Here is a 19,736-nt window from a genome sequence, read left to right on the forward strand (position 1 = left end):
AACTTATTCCTGAAATTTTCAAGTACACCATCATCTGTAAAATTAATAGGGCAGAATTTTGCCGTCGGCGAGCAGGGGGCGGAACCCCCAGCGTCATCCCGCCCCATTTAACTTTTCAGGAAGGCGGGGGCGCAGCAAAATCAGCTGCACTCCGTCAATCACAATTAGAGGACCTGTCCACCCAAACTTTAAGGTTGGCGGGCAGGCCAGGAACCCCGGCGGCAAATAGAGAAAACATGAAATCTCTTCCAGCGGTGGGATGAGGTTTCATGCAGGGTTTTAAAATTTTTAATAAAGTTATTCTGTAAATTATGAACATTCCCCATCTCATGTGACATTGTCACATGAGGGGGACATGTAAGGGATTTTTTTTCTCTATTTTTAATATTTTTCAAAGTCCAGGCAATCTCCCTGAGGCTGTGCTTAGCCTCAGGGAGATGTGCGCTCTATCGTGCGCATGCGCGAAAGAGCACACTCTCACTTTTAGGGAATCCCGCCCGCCCGTACAGGAAGCGCATGCTTCCCACCTGACGTCATGCTGGGTGGGCCTTAATTGGCCCGCCCATGTAAAATGGCGGCGCGGCCCTCTTCGCTGGCGGGGATTGGCTCCCTGCCCGCCGGAGATTGAGTCAGGCCCACCCACCCGACAGGCAGAAAATTCTGCCCATAGTTAGTAAAAATATTTTTTAGAATGATCTATTATTAACTGGGTACAATTTGGACTAAAGTCAAATGACACATATGGAAAGAAAAATTGATTTTGCTGAAAAATGAGGCATGCTATCGAAGCTTTTTGTCTTGCACTTAATCAGGACAGATGCAAGAATGTCAAATTTCAAAGGGAGCAACAATTTATACTGCATGAGATTGGTTGGCAAGTTGACTCTGATTGGTTGAGGCATTACCATGGAGAATGTACCAGGGAGCTACTGTCCCCCATGCCTTTATTTGATTCAAAAAAGGCGCAATACCTGGACATGTTCCTTTTGATTGAATTATTTTGGATTCTGTTTAGATTTAGTTTTGAATGAAGAAAACTTTTTAATTTACTTTCTACCAATTTTAAATCTTGCGATAAAGTAACATGCAAATAAATCATAATAGTTAATCGGTGATTTTCATTGTTCGTAGTTGGCTACATGACCTCTGAAATAGGGAAAAGGAGCCATCACTCCTGCTCCTAAATACTTTCTGGTGATTCCTACTAGAATATGCTGCCAAGTTACCACACAGGCAGCAAGATTGGAAATTACTGCTAGCATCTTTGGAATTACCACCAGGATCTAGTGGAGGGATGGGGTTGGGTGTGGGGTGTGATGGGTGCAGGGTTGTAGATGGTGGAGGTTGAAAATCACACAGTGTAGAAGAGGCCCTTCGGCCCATCAAGTCTGCACCGACACGTGAGAAATACCTGACCTATCTATCATTAACCCATTTACCAGAACTTGGCCCATAGCCTTGAATGTTATGACGTGCCAACTGCTCATCCAGGTACTTTTTAAAGGATGTGAGGCAACCCGCCTCCACCACCCTTCCAGGTGAAATGAAGAATAGAAATGATGAATAATTACTTAACATTTGACTGTTTTGAAATGCCTCCTTCTGACTATATGCTTAAAGCCAAATGTTCAATTTCAAGAAAGCTTATTTCTCTTATTTGCAGATTTTCCTATTATTATGTAGGAATTGGGGCTGCTGTACTGGTTGCTGCCTATATCCAGATTTCTTTCTGGTCACTGGCTGCAGCAAGGCAGACAAAGAAGATAAGAAAGGCTTTTTTTCATGCAATATTACGTCAGGAAATAGGATGGTTTGATGTCAGTCAGATTGGAGAGCTCAACACTCGTCTAACAGAGTAAGTGATCACAAATACAGACTTTAATACACAGGTGTGTAACTATTTAATATTTAATACATACAGGTGTGTAACTAAATCTATATGTGCTATCATTTGCCTTATTTATATGTTATCTGTGCTCCATTAGATGCACACCTAATGACAACCTAAATTTTTAATTTTGCAATGACAACCTAAATTATGGAGTCATTGTGCCATGAATTTATAAACATTGAAATAAATCATTATTCTAATTAATCAATTTTTTACACTCAGTAAGGTAAATTAGTGCTGATGGATGGAATTCTTTTCTACTTTGAGTAGTAAAGGACAGCATTAAGCTCTGCCTGCTGCAGTATGGTACAGCTAGATTCAGAGCAAGGCCTTCCTATTTTTGTTCCAACAATACTTTTTGGCTTCAAAGATAGAAAATCACACTTTCTCTTGAGGTCTTTGAGTTAGATTTCTGACTTTGACTGAATTCTGGATAATCTGTGCTACCCACATTTACTAGGAACTGGGGTGAGATAAAATGTTTTTGGTTTTACAGCTAGTATACAATAAATTTTCATCCCTTCTTTCTGGGCTGAATGCAAAACCATTCTAGCTAACTCATTTAACCATGTAGTGTTCAAGCAATTCTTTGACTGTAACATTTTTCTTCTTTTCTTTCCTCTTTCCATCCTCCTGCCTTACCAAGTTAAATATTTTGTTTCCACAGTCTACTATTCCCCTTTTTTCTAGAGAATGGGATATTTCAGTCAGGTCTAGTTCCACTGATCCTATCAGTGCTACCTCTCAGTTAAGAATGATTGGGGAGCATGAACAAAAAAAGGCCATTATGTCCACCAAGCACAATTCTACAGATCATGTATAATTGTCTTTAGTATGGATTCTACTCAAACAAATTAACCTCTTAAGGAAAGTTTATGGACAAATGCCCCCAGTTCCCCAATTGTTTTATTCATCGTCACATTTTTGCTATTTAATCCTGTTCTCTTGGATGCATAAATAGCTGAAGAAGCTGCACACTTTTAGCTGATTAAAATCCAGCTGTACTCCTGTACACATTTGGGAGTCCTTAAGATTTGGCTCTGTCAAGCAGTCACCTCTTAGAAAGTGGGATATGTTCCTAGCAGGAAAAAGTGTACATCCATATTGGGCAAACAGAAACCCTGCAGGTGGCTAAAGATACCTCAGTATCTATATTGCAGACTCTTAAACATGGCAGTGAGACAACACCCTTTCTTGATTCCCAGTAGCATGCAAAGTTTGTGTTGCAGAGGCTACTTTATCAATCAGGTCTGTATTTAGCTGGAAATCCTTTTCACCATAAATATTTATCCAACATTTTAAAGGCATTAAACAACTTTGTATCTTCTAATCTCAAGCTTCAATTGAGATTCGTTCAACTCAACTGTGTCTTCCAGCTCCACACGCAATGTTTAAGTCAAATACAAAGCATACAAAAACAAAGAAGAGGAAAACACCAGCTGATCCATCACACCTCTCCCATACAGTCAAGTTGCAACTTGCGCACACCTTCATCCCCACTGCACTTCTCCACCCACACACTAGCCATGCAATCTCCTGGGACAGCCAAAATAAAAACTTAAATTAATTTAGCAAAATATTCTGGAATAGTTTTCTTTGACCCCTGATGGTGATCAAATAATCTGGGAGACTTAAGGTGAGTGGGAGGCATATACCCAATTCCTAACTCCCTTCTAAATGTGGTTATGCCACTCTCAGGATCACATTCAGTTCCCTTTTGAACGTCTACATTGAATCTATGATAAAAGCAAGATACTGTGGATGCTGGAAGTCTGAAACAAAAACAGAAAATGCTGGAAAAACTCAGCATGTCTAGCAGTATCTGTGGAGAGAGGAACAGAGTTGACGTTTTGAGTCTGTATGACCCTCTGAATACAGACTCAAAATGTTAACTCTGTTTCTCTCTCCACAGATAGTGCTAGACCTGCTGAGTTTTTCCAGCATTTTCTGTTTTGGTTGCATTGGATCTATGCCCATTACACACACAAGCAACTTGTTTCACAAGTCCCAACTCTCTGTGAACAGAAGTGCCTCCTGATATCTAATCTTGTTCTATGCTTACATACCATTGTTATTTGCTGAAATATTGAATAACTACTTTGCCTCAGTATTTAACAAAGATATATTAGAAGAGATCAAAATATATCAGATAAAAAGATAGAAGGATAATTGATAAAGTAGTTAAACTTAGAGATGATAAGACTAATGATCCAGCTGGATTACATCCGTGCAGACTAAAGGAGTAAATAGAGGCACTATGGTATATTTATAAAAAATCATTAGAAAACGGTATCATGCCAGAGGACCGGAGGAGAGCTAATAATATTTCCATATTTAAAAAGCGAGATAGATAACCCAATGTTAGTGGCAGGAACGATAATAGAATCATTACTCAAGGATATAATAGAAAAACATTAGAAACTGAAAATACAGTAAAGAAAGTTAACATGGATTTCAAAAGGGAAGGCCATGCTTTAGCAACCTTACTGAATTATTTGAAGAATAACAGAAAGAGTGGTCCAGGTTAATACAGCAGCTGTGACAGATTTGGATTTTCAAAGGGCCTTTGATAGTTACCACATAATTGGCTCATGGCTAAGGCCAGTAGCAGCATGGTTAGCTAACTGGCTTTGAAACAGAAAACAAAGAGGAGGGGGAGATGGTGGCGTAGTGGTAAACCCACTGGACTACTAATCCAGAAGCCCAGGCTAATGCTGTGGGGTCATGGGCTCAAGGCTCAGGCTAATGCTCCGGGGATCCCTAAGAAGATGTTTGCTGCTGACCTGACCATCTCTGCAATCAGGGCCCACATCCTCAAAGTGAGTGAGGGGCCTAATGTGGGCCACTCCACCCCTGGTCTGGCACCTCTCCCTCCTATTGTGAGCCAGCTTCTCCTGCATGAAACAGATGGAGAAAGTGTGAGCAGGATGCATGATACTGTGTGGAATGTTTGTGTGGTGAGAGGAGCCATGGACAGGATGAGTACATGAGCTCAAGAGGGTATGAGCCTGACAGGGATGTGAGGGTGTGCAAGAGTTAAAAGTGTTGCCCCTTGAGTTGTGAGATCCCTGTGGATGTGTGAGTTCAGAGTGATGAGAAGAGTGAATTACATTGGCAGAACAGATGAGACCATTGGGTCACTGCCCTCTTTTGCAGGGCATTGGTGCTGCCACCACCTCCCAAGCCGGATTAGTGAGGTTGCTGCCTATCCTGCGGCCAGTTCGGGGGTAGAGGACATCACGGTGATCTTCTACTGCATCCAAAAGGTGCTGGAGGGACCTGGGGCAGCAGTCTTTTTGCTTTTTGGGACATCCTGTCTCCTTTGCAGCATTTGTGGGTTGGAAGCACTGAGAGGTGTACGTGCAGCTGGACTTTAAATATGGCACCTGTTGAGATGAAAAAGTGAGGTGATGGCTTGGTGGTGAATGAGAGGCCGCCCGCCATGGAAATGGCGTGTTTCTTGGGAATGCATAATTAATGCTATGGGTTTGGGACAATACAGCATGAAAAGCCACCATTGTGGCCGGCAGGTAAAATGTCATTTTACCTGCCCATTGCCATACTTAGTGCAAATCTGGGACGATTCTGTCCATTAGTAAACTTGCAGAATAAAGCTGCCAGGCTTCCCACATGGCCTTCTCCTGCCATGAGTAATATACTGGTGGGGGCAGGAGGCCATTAGATGACAATTAATTGGCCATTTAAAGGGCTCAATAAGCTCAAGGGTAGCTAGGCCGTTTGACACCTCCCCACTCTCTGTAAAATTTCAGACAAGTTGGGGCCGGGCAAGTAGGCCACAGGAAGGCTACCAGTTGCATTTTACATAACCACCCCCCCCCCCCCCCTCCACTGCACCTAAAATTAATTTTAATATAGATAAGGGAGAAGGTGCATTATGGTAGAAGGAATAAGGAATCAACATCCTCATTAGAAGAGAGAAGAGTCTTAAATAGATTGCAGGAGAAAGTAGAATTGAGAAGTAGGGAAGCTGTGTTAAATTTTTATAGAATCTTTGTTACTGTGGAATACAGTTCTGGGCTCCATTTTACAAAAATAAGATAGAGATATAGGGGAAGGTGGAAAAAATTACTTGGATGATACCAGAACTGAGGGGGGTTATAAATATCAAGAAAGACTGAATAAGCTGGAGTTCCTTTTTCCAGAAAATAGAAGGATGACGGGTCACACAGTAGAGGTCTTTAAAATTGTGAAAGGGCTTGATAAACATAAACCAGGAAATTTCCTATGACGGGTGGGGGCGGGCGTGGAGCTGATCGCCTCCTGCGATTGGCTCTGCACCGCCATTTTACGTGGGCAGGCCAATTAAGGCCCACCCATCATCATGTGTGGCCGGTAGTGGGCTCGAGGGAGGAGGGAGAGTCAGGGCCTGCGCTCTTCCATGCCTGTGCGTGAAGGAGCACAGCAATTTCCTTGAGGCACGGTGCTGCCTCAGGGAGATTGAATGGATGATAAAACAGGTTAATAAATTATGTAAAAATTTATTAAAACATGTCCCCTCATGTGACAATGTCACATGAGTTGGGACATGTTTGTAAAGGTGGGAAAATTTATTTATTTGTTTTATAAAAGCTTCAGTGGATGAGGTTTCCTAAAAAATGCGAAGGCCACTTGGGTTTTTCGCTTGCCAGCCAACCTTAAGGTTGGACGGGCAGCAATCCTAAATTAATTTCTTAATGGCCTTAATCAGCCCTTAATATTTTGGCGGGCGCGCAGCCAACTCTGATGCGCGCCTGCTGAATGAAATATCATAATGATGCGTGATGACGTTGGGATACATGCGCTGGTGTGTCGGGCCCGCCCTGCACGCCGATTGGAAGATTCTGCCAATAGAACAGATGTGCACTTGTGGACGAGTTCAAAAATAGGGGCCATATATATAAGAAAATCACATATCATAAATATGAGGTAGCCAAAATGATACAGTTATTAATAATCCAGTAAAGAAATCGGGAGAAGCTTATTTACCGAGAGAATGGTCAGAATATGGAACTTGCTATCATACGGGGCTAGATGTTACCCACCCCCACCTGTGGGTTTGAAGGTGGGTGGCTGTGTAAAATCCAGTTGGTAGCTTTCCCACTGCCTATTCACCTACCTCTGACCTGTCTGAAATTTTATGGGGTGTGGGGGAGCCTTTGGACCTATTGTAGTACTTGAGTGGACAATTAATGTCCATTTAAGGCCTCTCCCTACCTCCATAGGTATTTTACCCACAATGCGGAGGCCGTGCCATGTGAGAAGCCTGGCAGCTTTTGTTGCATGGTCTGGTATTGGGCAAGGATGGGGGGAGACCTCCTTTGAGCGATTCCTTTGCCCATTGGAGGTGCCCCTCCCCCAGGATCAATCCCCCCTCTTCAACCTTTCCCCAACCTCTTGAACATGGACCTCCCCCATCCCTCTCACTGAGATGCCACCTCCAACTCACCTGGGCTCCTTAGAGTGGTGGAACTGCCTGTAGTCCCAGCAGCAGCCATCACGCCCAGCTGGCACTGCTTGACTAAAGAGCTGCTGGCCAATCCAATTAGCTGGCAGCTCTATAAGGTGGAACTTCCTATCGAATCAGGGGCGGAAGCCTCACCTTAAAGCAATTAATGCTACTCCCAGCATTAAATAGCTCGGGACAGTCATTAGGATCATGGGTGGGCTTGCCCTCGACCTTTTAGTTGTGGGGACCCCATAAAATCCAGCACGTGGTGTAATTGAGGTGAATACCATAGCCATCAGTAAAAGGAAGTTAGATATGTTAGGAGCTTCCAGATCCATCTACTTCAATTAATCTTTCAATTTAAACTAAACTTAATTCTTTCACTATTTTAAAGACCTCAATCAAAATTCCTGAAGTTCATGCTTTTCTAGAGTAAAGTGCCCTGGTTCTTTAAGCCTATTCTGGTAACTAAGGGCCTTTAAATTATGTGTCAAAATAATGGCCCACTCTGAACCTTTTCCAGGGCCTCTCTACTCTCCAAAATGTAAATGGATCAAAACTTACATATTCTAACTAAAGTTTTATGCTGTTATGACGTGGCAGATGACATGTGCAGGCGGATCAAATCCACGAGGGAATCTTGATCCTGCTATCACAATGGTTTTGCAATTTGTTTTCATTTCAAGATGCGTGCATTGAATCCAGAAGTGATAAGTCCACCAAGACCTTTAGAGGTTGTTTTAATAAAAACAACTAAATTAAAATATTTATTAACAAAAGAAAAGAAGTCAAAAATATACATAAGATTCCTGTTACTTAATACTATAGTAAATACTAAAATTTCTACCTAACCTGACTCCCAAGTGCACCCCCTTGTAAGTCAACAGTTCAAAAATAGATTTTAAAGTTAGCAAACCAGGTCAGCACAACTATCACCTTTGAGGGCTGGATGCAGCAAATTCATGCAAACATGGCTGGAGGCTGTTTCACAAGCTTTTGCTAGATGTCACAGGGCCTCTCCCAACATAGCCTTTCATTCTCCCTTATATACGTTTTCTCTCTTTAATCTGCAAATTCCATTGTCCCATATGTCTTTGAAAATGTATTTTCCCATAATATAAAACTTTTTATGGTGCTAATATTGTCAGTAACCTTTGGGAACAACAAACACACTGCTTGGCCTAGCTTCTCTTGTTAGATGTAAATATCCTACTATCTCTTTGAAATTCAAACTGTCCTGATTTATCTAAAAATTCAAATTCTCCTCACACCTTTTATTCTAAGACTTCAGCCATGTTTATGTATTTAGCATTCCAAACCTCTCTGTACCTAACTTGTTTTGATATTTCCAACCCTCCAGACCAGCTGTTTCCAATGCAATTAATTCCCACACACAGAAGCTATCTAAACCCCACTATTAACCTACTTATACAATATATCACAATAATAATATGAAAATTATTATACTTTCATAACACCCCTCTCCTTAAAAGAAAACTAAGTCATTATTTAAAAAGACTGCTTCATTTTCTTAACCCATCTTATGCTACCTTCCCAAATGCCCACAGTATTACCAGGTGCATGCATTAACATAACAATAGATGGATATATACAGTCTTTGGTGTCAACTGAAATCATTTCAGTGCAGTGTCCAGGTTTTAAATGTCCAATTTTCCTTTGAGCTTTAAACTCTCGTCAATATATCTGCAGTTAGATTTTCTCTTCCAGCCACATGTCTAATCTGTAGATTAAATGGTTGCAGTAATAAACTCCATCTGAACAGCCTTGCACTTCGGTCTCAAAATCTGTCCAGAAGTTTTAAAGGATTGTGGTCTGTATAAACAATTGTTTCTGACAAATTGTTTGCAACAGGAACCTCGAAATGCTGCAAAGCTAACACCAGAGTCTTCTTTTTGATCGTTGAGTATTTTCTTGGTTATACATTCAACTTCCTTTGTGAAAAATACCCTATCGGTTTCTCAATTACATTTCATTTTCTCCCTTATGTTTCTCTCTATCTTGTCTCAGTCAGTTCACTCTACCTTCAATCTAATTGCTTCCCAGATGGATTAATATACACATAAATTGTGGTGTCATGATAGCAATTTGAAGATCCAGCCAACACAGTTGCTTTAAACTCAGTACAACCCCAATGCCTAAATCACTCGCATCAACGGCCAACTTAAATTGCTTGGCATAGTTGGGTACTGCCAAAACTGCTGTCATAGTCAATACAGTTTTTAAACTGTCAAATGCCTTCTGACACTACTGTGCCCATTGAAACTTCTTGTCTTTTTTTTTTTACAGTTCAGTCAATGGAGCAACCACACTGCTAAAATTTGGTACAAATTTCCGGTAAAACCCACTCATGCCCAGAAATCTCAAAACTCCCCATTTTGTTGTAGGCACTGGGAAATCCACGAGAGCTCTGACTTTCACATCTCTCAGAGCCGCCTTATCATGTTCAATGCTATGGCCTAGATATGTAATTTACGCTTTTGCAAATTCACTTTTAGCCAAGCTCATCACCAAATTAACTTCTTGTAGTTGATTCAATAATTTTTCCAGATGTTGTAAATGCTCCTCCCATTGTTTGACTGAAAACTATCAAGTTGTCAGTATAAACAGCACAATTGCTCCGTTCTGCAATTACTTTGTCAATCTTTGAAATGTTGCTGGTGTATTTTTCATACCAAGTGGCATGAGTTTGAATGGATATAGTCCATCTGGCATCATAAAAGCCGATATCTCCTTTGCTCTCTCTGATAATTTACTTGCCAGTTTCCTCTCAGCAAGTCAATCTTTGTGATAAACTTTGATTGTCCCACTTTCTCAATGCAGTCTTCCAAGCGTGGTATAGGATATGAATCCACTTTTGTCACTGCATTCACTTTTCGATAATCCACACACAGTCTTTGTGTTCCATCCGGTTTCGGTACCAGCACCATAGGCGACCTCCAGTTACTGCAACCAGACTCAATGTTGTCATTTTGAAGCATAAATTCAACTTCTTTTGTACTTGTGATAACGTTGCCTTATGGAATCTGAACCTTTCACGTTTACATCGTGTGCAGCTAACGTTGTCCTTCCCAGCTTATTCCCACAAATAGCTTTGTGTGACTGCAACAGCTTCTCCAAATCACTTTGGCACTTGCCTGGAAGGTAACTCAATATTACATTTACATTTTTAAGTATCCCCTCATTATCCAATTTGACGAGAGGAGAATCGATTTTAGAATCCTTCATTTCTACCTCTTTCTCTTTATCTACCACCACTATAACCACCTTTTGGTCCTCTTCCCTGTCAAAGTACTTTTTAAGCATATTTACATGATGCACCCTCGGCTTCTTTCTTGTATCTGGAGTATTTATTAAATAATTTACTTCACTCAGTTTCTCTTCAACCTTGTAAGGCCTACTAAATCTTGCCTTTAACAATTCACCCAAAACTGGTAACAAAACTAACACTTCTCCTCCAGCAACAAAACTGCAAGCTGTAGCTCTCCTATCTGTCTTCACTTTCATCACTTGCTGTGATTTTTTAAAATGTTCCCTATCTAACTCACATGCTCTGTTCAATCTTTCTCTGAAGTTTGATACATAATCCAGGAGAGTAGTTTCCCAATTTTAACCCACCAATTTCTCATCAATCAACTTTAGTGGTCCCCTTACCCCATGACTAATTCAAATGGATTAAATCCAGTTGATGCATTAGGAGCATCCATAATACCAAATAACAAGAATGGAATTCCCCATCTCAATCCTGTGGATAGTCCTGACGGTACGCCCGCATCATTGTTTTCAAAGTTTGATGCCATCTTTCCAAAGCCCTTTGTGACTCAGGATGGCAAGCTGTTGACTTAAACTGTTTTATTTCCCGACTGTTCATTACTTCCTTAAACAGCTGTGTCATGAAATTTGAACCTTGATCTGATTGTATTTCTTTTGTTAAACCATATCCTGTTTAAAAAAAAAAGGTCAACTCTTTCATAATTCTCTTTGTTGTAATATTTCTCAAAGATATTGCTTCAGGAAACCTTGCAGACACATCCATTATTGTCAGCAAATGCTGATTTCCACTTTTAGTCTTAGGGAGGGGTCCTACACAATCAATCATGACCCTAGTAAAAGGTTCCTCAAATGCTTGAATTAGACCTTAAAACCATAAAATGTAGAAGCAGCAGTAGGCCATTTGGCCCATCGGGTCTGCTCCGCCATTCAATGAGATCATGGCCGATCTGATAATCCTCAACTCCACTTTCCTGCCTTTTCCCCCTAACCTATGATACCCTTACTGATTAAAAATCTGTCTCAGCGTTGAATATACTTAATGACCCAGCCTCTACAGCCTACTGTGGTAAAGAATTCTAAAGATTTACTACCCTCTGAGAGAAGAAATTCCTCCTCATCTCTGTCTTAAATGGGCACCCCCTTACTCTGAGATTATGCCCTCTGGTCCTAGACTCTCCCACAAGGGGAAACAAACTCTCAGCATCTACCCTGTCAAGCCCCCTAAGAATCTCATATGTTTCAATAAGGTTGCCTCTCATTCTTCTAAGCTTCAATGAGTACAAGCCCAACCTACTCAACCTCTCCTCATAAGAAAATCCCTCCATACCTGGGGTCAACAAAGTGAACCTTCTCTGGATTGTCTCCAATGCCAGTATATCTTTCCATAGATAAGGGGTCCAAAACTGTTCACAGTATTCTATGTGTGGTCCAACTAGTGCCTTGTATTATTCTAATAAGACTTCCCTATTTTTATACTCCATTCCCTTTGAAATAAAGGCCAACATTCTATTTGCCTTCCCGATTACCTGCTGAACTTGTGTGCTCGCACGTGGATCACCAAATAACAAAACTGAAGTCAATGGGAATAAACTCTCCGCTGGTTGGAATCATACCTAGCACAAAGGAAGATGGTTGTGGTTGTTGGAGGTCAGTCATCTCAGCTCCAGGACATCACTGCAGGAGTTTCTCAGGGTAGTGTCCTCAGCTCAACCATCTTCAGCTGTTTTATCAATAATCTTTCTTCCGTCATAAGATCAGAAGTGGGGATGTTCACTGATGATTGCACGATGTTCAACACCATTCGTGACTCCTCAGATACTGAAGCAGTCTATGTCCAAATGCAGCAAGACCTGGACAATATCCAGGCTTGGGCTGACGAGTGGCAAGTAACATTCGCACCACACAAGTGCCAGGCAATGACCATCTCCAACAAGAGAGAATCCAACCATCACCCCTTAACATTCCATGGCATTACCATCACTAAATTGACCACTATCAACATCCTGGGGGTTACCATTGACCAGAAACTGAATTGGATTAGCCATATAAATACTGTGGCTACAAGAGCGGTCAGAAGCTAGGAATCCAGCAAGTAACTCGCCTCCTGACTCCCCAAAGCCTGTCCACAATATACAAGGCACAAGTCAGGAGTGTGATGGAATACACTTTCCTTGCCTGGATGAGTGCGGCTCCAACCACACTCAAGAAGCTTGACACCATCTGGGACAAAGCAGCCCGCTTGATTGGCACCACATCCACAAACATTCCACTCTCTCCACCACCGATGAACAGTGGCAGCAGTGTGTACCATCTACAAGATGAACTGCAGAAGCTCACCAAGGCTCCTTAGACAGCACCTTCCAAACCCACAATCACCACCATCATGAAAAACAAGGGCAGCAGATACATAGCTACACCACCACCTGGAAACTCCCCTCCAAGCCATGCACCATCTTGACTTGGAAATATATCGCCATTCCTTCACTGTCGCTGGTCAAAATCCTGGCATTCCCTCCCTAACAGCACTGTGAGTATAGCTACACCACATGGACTGCAGCAGTTCAAGAAGGCAGCTCACCACCACCTTCTCAAAAGCAATTAGGGATGGGCTATAAATGCTGGCCTAGTCAGCAAATCCCACATCCCGTGAATAAATAAAACTCAGCTCTCTATCCTTCTTGACAGCTTTCAACACATAGTTCTGCATGCTGTGCACATGCTTGTATGTGCTAGGCATTCGCCCTACCTGTGTGCAGAGTGCTATATTCACCTGCATTAAGTCGCATTTATCAGATGGAGGCCCATTTCCCCCACCGCATCAATTTGTATTCTATTTTACTCAATGAATATGCTAGCATGCAGACTTACCTCTGTATCGTCTGTGAATTTACAGCCAGCTTTCCCGACATCTTCATCTAGATCATTAATGACAATAGTGAAGAAATTGTCCTAACTTCAATCCCTGCAGGTTTCCAGTAGTTAATGTTTAGTAGCAAACTTATGTCAAATTCTTTATCAACTCAAAATCTGCCTGCTAATTCCGTAGGATTCAATGTAATTATATTGTCTATTTTTTTGGCAAAAAGCAATTGAAAATCAAGCAGAAGTAAGATACTGCAGATGCTGGAAATCTGAAATAGACACAGAAATTCTGGAAATACTCAGCAAGTCAGGCAGCATCTGTGGAGAGAGAAACAGAGTAATTGGGCTGGATTTTTAAATGGTCCAGGATTGGAGGCAGGTGACCGTGCAAATTTGTGCCACCAGCCTCAGTGCTGTTCATTGCAATGATCCTGCCACCAAGTTATTTTCAAAGAGTGACTCAGGTCAGCTGATCGGCTGAGTAGTTGGAAGCTGTGGGAGGCCCAATAAAGGCCAATTATTTTCAATTACAACATCTACTAATATCATTTGAGGGGCCCTCCGGCTCAAAACGGCCACTGGGTCACAGCTGTGGCCCTTAGCTGTTTCCAGCAGGGGTTGCCCCTCCAGTATCATGGCCAGGCAGCTGCAGCATTGTAAAAATTCAAAATAAACTTACCTGACCTTCTCCCTCACAGTTTCCATGCTCAGACATGAAGCTCCCACTTTGGCCAGTACGTTGGCTGATCACTGAGTGCTGGTGGCCTGGTCACTGTCCCTGACTGAATGGCATGTTGCCCTCTGGCCTTTGAGCACGAGCTCTAATTTCCATTCCAGCCCAACATTCAGGCCTGTGACCTTTCATCAGAACTAGGAGAATTTGGAAAGTTACTAGTTTTTTTTCTCCTTTTTAATTCTCCAATTTCCATCACTTTATGTTCAGATGGCAGCTATCCTGCCATTCACACTTCCTCCTAGGTGCACATTTTGCTTCTTTTTTTGTCCCATTACAATCTTTTTGGCCTTACAGCATTTTGTCATTTATTCGCTCCTGCTCTCCAGCCTTTCACAAACCTTCCCTTTTCTTCTTCTTCCCTCTCAAACCTAGGTCCAAAGTGACCTCCTGGACTAGTTTCAACCACCTAAAAAGGTCATCGAGAGGACTTTTCCAAGTTTTCTGTTACATAATTGGCCTGAGTTTTTATCTGCCTTTTTGCCTCTCGTGGGCAATTGAAGGACTTTAGGGTGAGGTGGGAATTGTATACATTGTGATGGACAAGGCATTGCACTTGTGTGGGACAGGATGGACCAGTAGATCTTTTCCTGTCTATCATTGTTTGTATGCTTGTATTTGATGTCCAGGATAGTAACTACGATTCTCAGCAACAAATTTTGAATGAGAGTCAGAGCTCAGTTGAGGCTTTAGATTCTAGAAGGAAAATCCAGTTCAAAATGTTCAGATCTCAGTAAAAATCAGTGATACCGGCACCAGTAACACTGGAGTTCCATTTTAAGGTATACAAGACCAGTTCAGACAAGGTTTACTGGTCCCCTTCATTTCCAAGCTTTACTGATTTTTCCTTCCAATGATAACACTTTTCAAGGCGTTTACTTTAACATAAGGATTTTATTTGTGGTAGCATTAATGTTGACAGGAAGGAATTACAAGTGGTACCCTGGGTTAGAACATCATGCTTCAAAGTTTGAGTCCTGTTTATTCCAAAATGGTACAGATAACGTGCATTTTGCTGTTACGCCTAAATGAGAGGAATAAAAACTATTATATTTCTAACTTCTCCTAGTCTGACTTAAGAATGGTCCTTGTGTATCCAACACAAACTTTATTGTTTTATATGAAAATCCTTGTGAATAAAATTTATTTTAAAAAAGACTTGCATTATATGGCACCTTCCATGACATCCCAAAGCACCTTACCGTCAAATAAGTTCTGTAGAAGTGTAGTCACTGTTGTAATGCAAGAAACACAGCAGCCAATTTGAAAAATCAAACTGCAACAAACAACATTTTGATAATGACCAGACAATGTTTGTAAATTCCTGGAAATAGGGAGTGTGCCATCATCCATTTAGATAGGAAGCCTACGATGATGGTGTGGAAAGCAGCAGAATTCTGTTTATGATACAAGCCAGAGAAGGGATGGGTTCAACAGACCAGATTATAAAATTTAAGAGTTGCACAGCAAAGCTTGCCTCACTGTGACTGACATTTTAGCAGATGTTGATGTTGAGTTACAATCTGTTTGTTTTTCAGTGATATCTCGAAAATAAGTGAAGGAATTGGTGATAAAATAGGCCTGCTCATACAATCGTTGGCCTCCTTTGTAGGTGGTTTTGTGGTTGGCTTTGTGAACGGATGGAAGCTAGCACTGGTGATTCTGGCTGTGAGCCCAGTTCTGGGAATTTCTGCAGCACTCTGGTCCAAGGTTAGTGTGGTTGGTTGTGTGTTTTATTTATAACAGAATTGTGGTTACCTAAAACATTTTGAATTTTCATTATTTGTAAAAACAAATAATTATTATGCCCTAATTGCTATCCCCATGTTTATCCTGTGGCTTTTCCCAGCTTTTACAGCATGGGCAGAAACTCATTCCATGGACTCAGTTGATGCTGCCTTGAACCAATCAGTAATAACTTTTGTCAAGAATCACAAACCCAACCATCATCTTAATTTCAAGAATGGTCACTGCAGAGCACTGAGACATAGTGCTGCACCTGTGGTTCCTTTTTTTGTCAACCATTTGACAAGTGGAAGCTCATAACCATGTCCTTAGGTCTTCAATTCAAGTTGTTGAGAAATCTACACCCAACTATAGGGTTTTTGTTCCCCAAATGTGACTATTAGCATAGGAGGGAGTGAGGTGGAGGGTTTCTGAATGTTAAAGGTTCCACATGCCAGGCTTCATTGGATACTGGGATATGTGCAATTGTGCATCTGATTTTGAAAGGGTGCTGCTGCAGGCAGCTATGCTGAACGTTCTTAATGTGGGCACCTAGATGTGGCCTTTGTGATGCAGTTGCCTGCCGTTTTCAGGTAAATTAGGGGCCCCTTGCAAGCATGGAAAGTTTCCTGGAACTTTTGATGAATGTTCCATGGGTGCAGTCCTAACCTTGCTGCTGGGATCGCTGGTCTGTGGATTTTCAGTATCTAGATCCATGGTTGAATCTGCCAGCACAATATTATCCAGAAAAAGGAGCAATAACTTTCATAAATTACTGGAATAGACATTTTGAGGGATTGCCTTACAATGTCATTGATAAATCAATATATCATTGATAAAGATGTTGACTAGGTTGGGCTACAGTGGAGAACCTTGCATCACTCCTCTTTCATACTGAGTCTTTTGTCTAATATAGCACAGCTCTTAGACCTGGTGTACAGATCCATGATAAATTCTATGGTTTTGTTTTATATTCCCATAGTTTCCAACTTCATGAGGAATGTATGAGATGCTAGAGTCTCACATAATGAGCTCCAGATTGTAATCTGTTCAGCTGGATTTTTAGAGCATAGAATAAGGTGTCTGAAAATAAATACATTTTGTTAAGAGAAATTTGAAATATTTACAGAATTTTAAAATTTAATGGCGTAAGTTGACACTGAAGTCGCCCATTGTAATCGTGTGACCCTCTCAGCAGATTTCCAGCCAGTTTGTGCTCGGTTTGTTTTTATGTGTCCATGAGGTCAATGACCTCATATCCTTTGCATCCTGGCAGATCTTTCCCTGTTTTTCATACAAATGTAGACAAATAAACATAACAATGTGCTGCATAAATTCCATCCTGATAGCCTTATGTGGTATCGTCTGATGAGCTGATATCTTTGCTTTGGGTTTGGCTGAACTTTGAAACAGGTTGGAAAGGAAAACGCTTTTGTCAATAAGGCTATCTCAAACATCTCGTAATTTTCAAACACAACAATTAACCCTCGCTCACTTTCCCAGAACTGCTTCATCCAATTCAGGGTTGTAAGGAGTCAGAGCCTATGCTGACAGGCAATGGCACTGGGTGGGGTACACCCAGGACAGGACGCCAATCCATTACGCGGCACACAATCACACAGACACACTCGGGGCAATTTACCATAACCAATCCACCTAACCAGCACATCTTTGGACAGTGGGAGGAAACTGGGGCATGTGGTGGAAACCCATGCGGACACAGGGAGAATGTGCAAATTCTACACAGACAGACACCCGAGGTCAGGATCAAACCCAGGTCCCTGGAGCTGTGAGGCATCAGCGCTAGCCGCTGCGCCACCGTGCCACCCGCAATTAACCTTATAACTCCTAAATATTTTAAAATATGATCAAGTATTGGATAAATAAAAACACACAGAACATTCCTAAGTTCATAGTGCTTTCTCCATTTGCAGAAATATTCAAATCAAAAGTGATTTTGTTTAGAAACTGCAGTTCTCAATGGATTAATTACAGGTAGACTTTCCAACACATACTTTTTTTCTTTCAGGGGATGTGGACAAGTTTGAAAAAAAGACACCGGGGGGAGGATTTATATTTTGAGCTGATTGAAGGGGCATCCTCTTAATTATCTGCTCAAGACATGGAGAACAAGGCTCAGCTGAGTACTTCTCTCATGGATCAAATGCCCATTGATGGAGTATTGCACCTTTTGGTGCACATTCATGTGAGAATCCATTAAGTTTTGGGGCTTCACTTGAGTTGGTCTGATTGGCTCTCTGTACCTGACAGAGGCATGTAAAAAGAGAATGAGGATCAAACAATCAATGTTTGATTGTATGGCTGCTAGACAGAAGCTACATGAGCACTACAAGATTTAATATTCTCAGTTTAATGGTTACGGCTTAGGCCACGACATTATAACAAGGCTAGGGTAGTGTTTAGACTAATGTAGGCAAGCTGACAATAGCCTGACTGAGGGTTATAGCACATGATGAACTCATTCTGATCAAAACCCTCTTTGTTAATGTATAGTCATGTCAAAGGGCTGTTCACAGCCACTTGTGAACCCCCAGGATGTGCTTCAGTTGCAAGGGGTGGCCTGGGAATGCCATGTCTACACTGAGGGCAGGCCAAGGGCTTTACACTGGCTTCCTGGCTTGGAGATGGAAGGTGGGCATTCAAGGGGAACATGCAATGATGTCTCACATCTATTCGTTCACAGGCACAAGGAAGAGTGGACTGATTGCAGGCTGCAGGCAATGTTGCCTTCTTGATAGCGTTGATATGAGTGAGGAGAAGGAGGGCCCATTGCTGTTTGGCACTGCTCAGGGAGCACTGTTGACCTGAGGAACAAAAGCCAGCAGGACCCTGGGAAGACCCAGATGCTGATGAGGAGGATCCACATCCATGGAGATATTTGGCGTGACCAAGGGTCTACAGAAGATGCAACTCATACATGGAGATGAGTGAAAGACAGTGCCACAGACACCTTTGCTTGTCTGGGGATGTGTTGTCTCATGGTTGCCACATTCTCCATGAGGATCTGATGCTGCGTGGACTTGGAGGCCGTCCAATGCCAGTTGTTCTTAAGGTTACTGCCACACTCAACTTTTTGCCAATGGGTTCTTCCAGGGTTCCACTGGGGACCTCCACAGAAATCTCGACAATTGGCGACACACAAATGCAAAAGGGAGGTGACTGATGCCCTTTTCTATAAAGCTCATCGTTGCGTGTAGTTCAGTGTGGATGAAGCAAGCCAGGCTGCCAGAGCTGTGGAATTTACTGCATTCTCAGGCTTCCTGCAAGTACAGGGCACCATTGACTGCACGCATGTGGCCTTGAGAGCTCCCTGGCAGCAGCCAGTGCAATACCTTAATAGAAGAGGTTTTCACCCTCTAAATGTCCAGCTGATCTGTGATCACAGAAAGCAGATCATGCATGATTGTGCTAGGTTCCCATAATTCTTTCATCTTGAGTCACTCCCAGATGCCACAGATCTTTGAGGGCTCTCAGTGCATAGATGGTTGGATCCTTGGTGACATGGGTAGCCCCTAAAGACGTGGCTAATGATGCTCATTGATTGTCCACAGATTGCATCTGGTGAGAGATACAATGCAGCACATTCAGCCACAAGGCCCTTAATAGAGCAGACTATTAGCCTCTTAAAGATGCACTTCAGATATTTGGACCGATCAGATGGTTATGTCCAGTACTCAGCATGGAGGGTGTCCTACATCATCATTGGTTGCTGCACCCTGCACAACCTTATGCTACATAGGGGGATGAATTGCCACATGGAGACATGG

The 19,736-nt window shown here is 42.0% G+C and overlaps 1 protein-coding gene across 2 annotated transcripts in view; it reads left to right on the forward strand.

Annotated features, from left to right (window-relative positions):
* Positions 1 to 19,736, forward strand: part of abcb4 (ATP-binding cassette, sub-family B (MDR/TAP), member 4) — a 290,570-nt gene that overhangs the window by 188,771 nt on the left and 82,063 nt on the right. For both annotated transcript variants that reach the window (XM_041183581.1, XM_041183582.1), the window contains 2 exons: positions 1,664 to 1,855; positions 15,762 to 15,933. In XM_041183581.1, the coding sequence (XP_041039515.1) occupies positions 1,664 to 1,855; positions 15,762 to 15,933 (364 nt within the window). The remainder of the gene's footprint in view (positions 1 to 1,663; positions 1,856 to 15,761; positions 15,934 to 19,736) is intronic.

This window comes from Carcharodon carcharias, chromosome 3 (assembly GCF_017639515.1).
Source record: "Carcharodon carcharias isolate sCarCar2 chromosome 3, sCarCar2.pri, whole genome shotgun sequence".
Classification (NCBI taxonomy): domain Eukaryota; kingdom Metazoa; phylum Chordata; class Chondrichthyes; order Lamniformes; family Lamnidae; genus Carcharodon; species Carcharodon carcharias.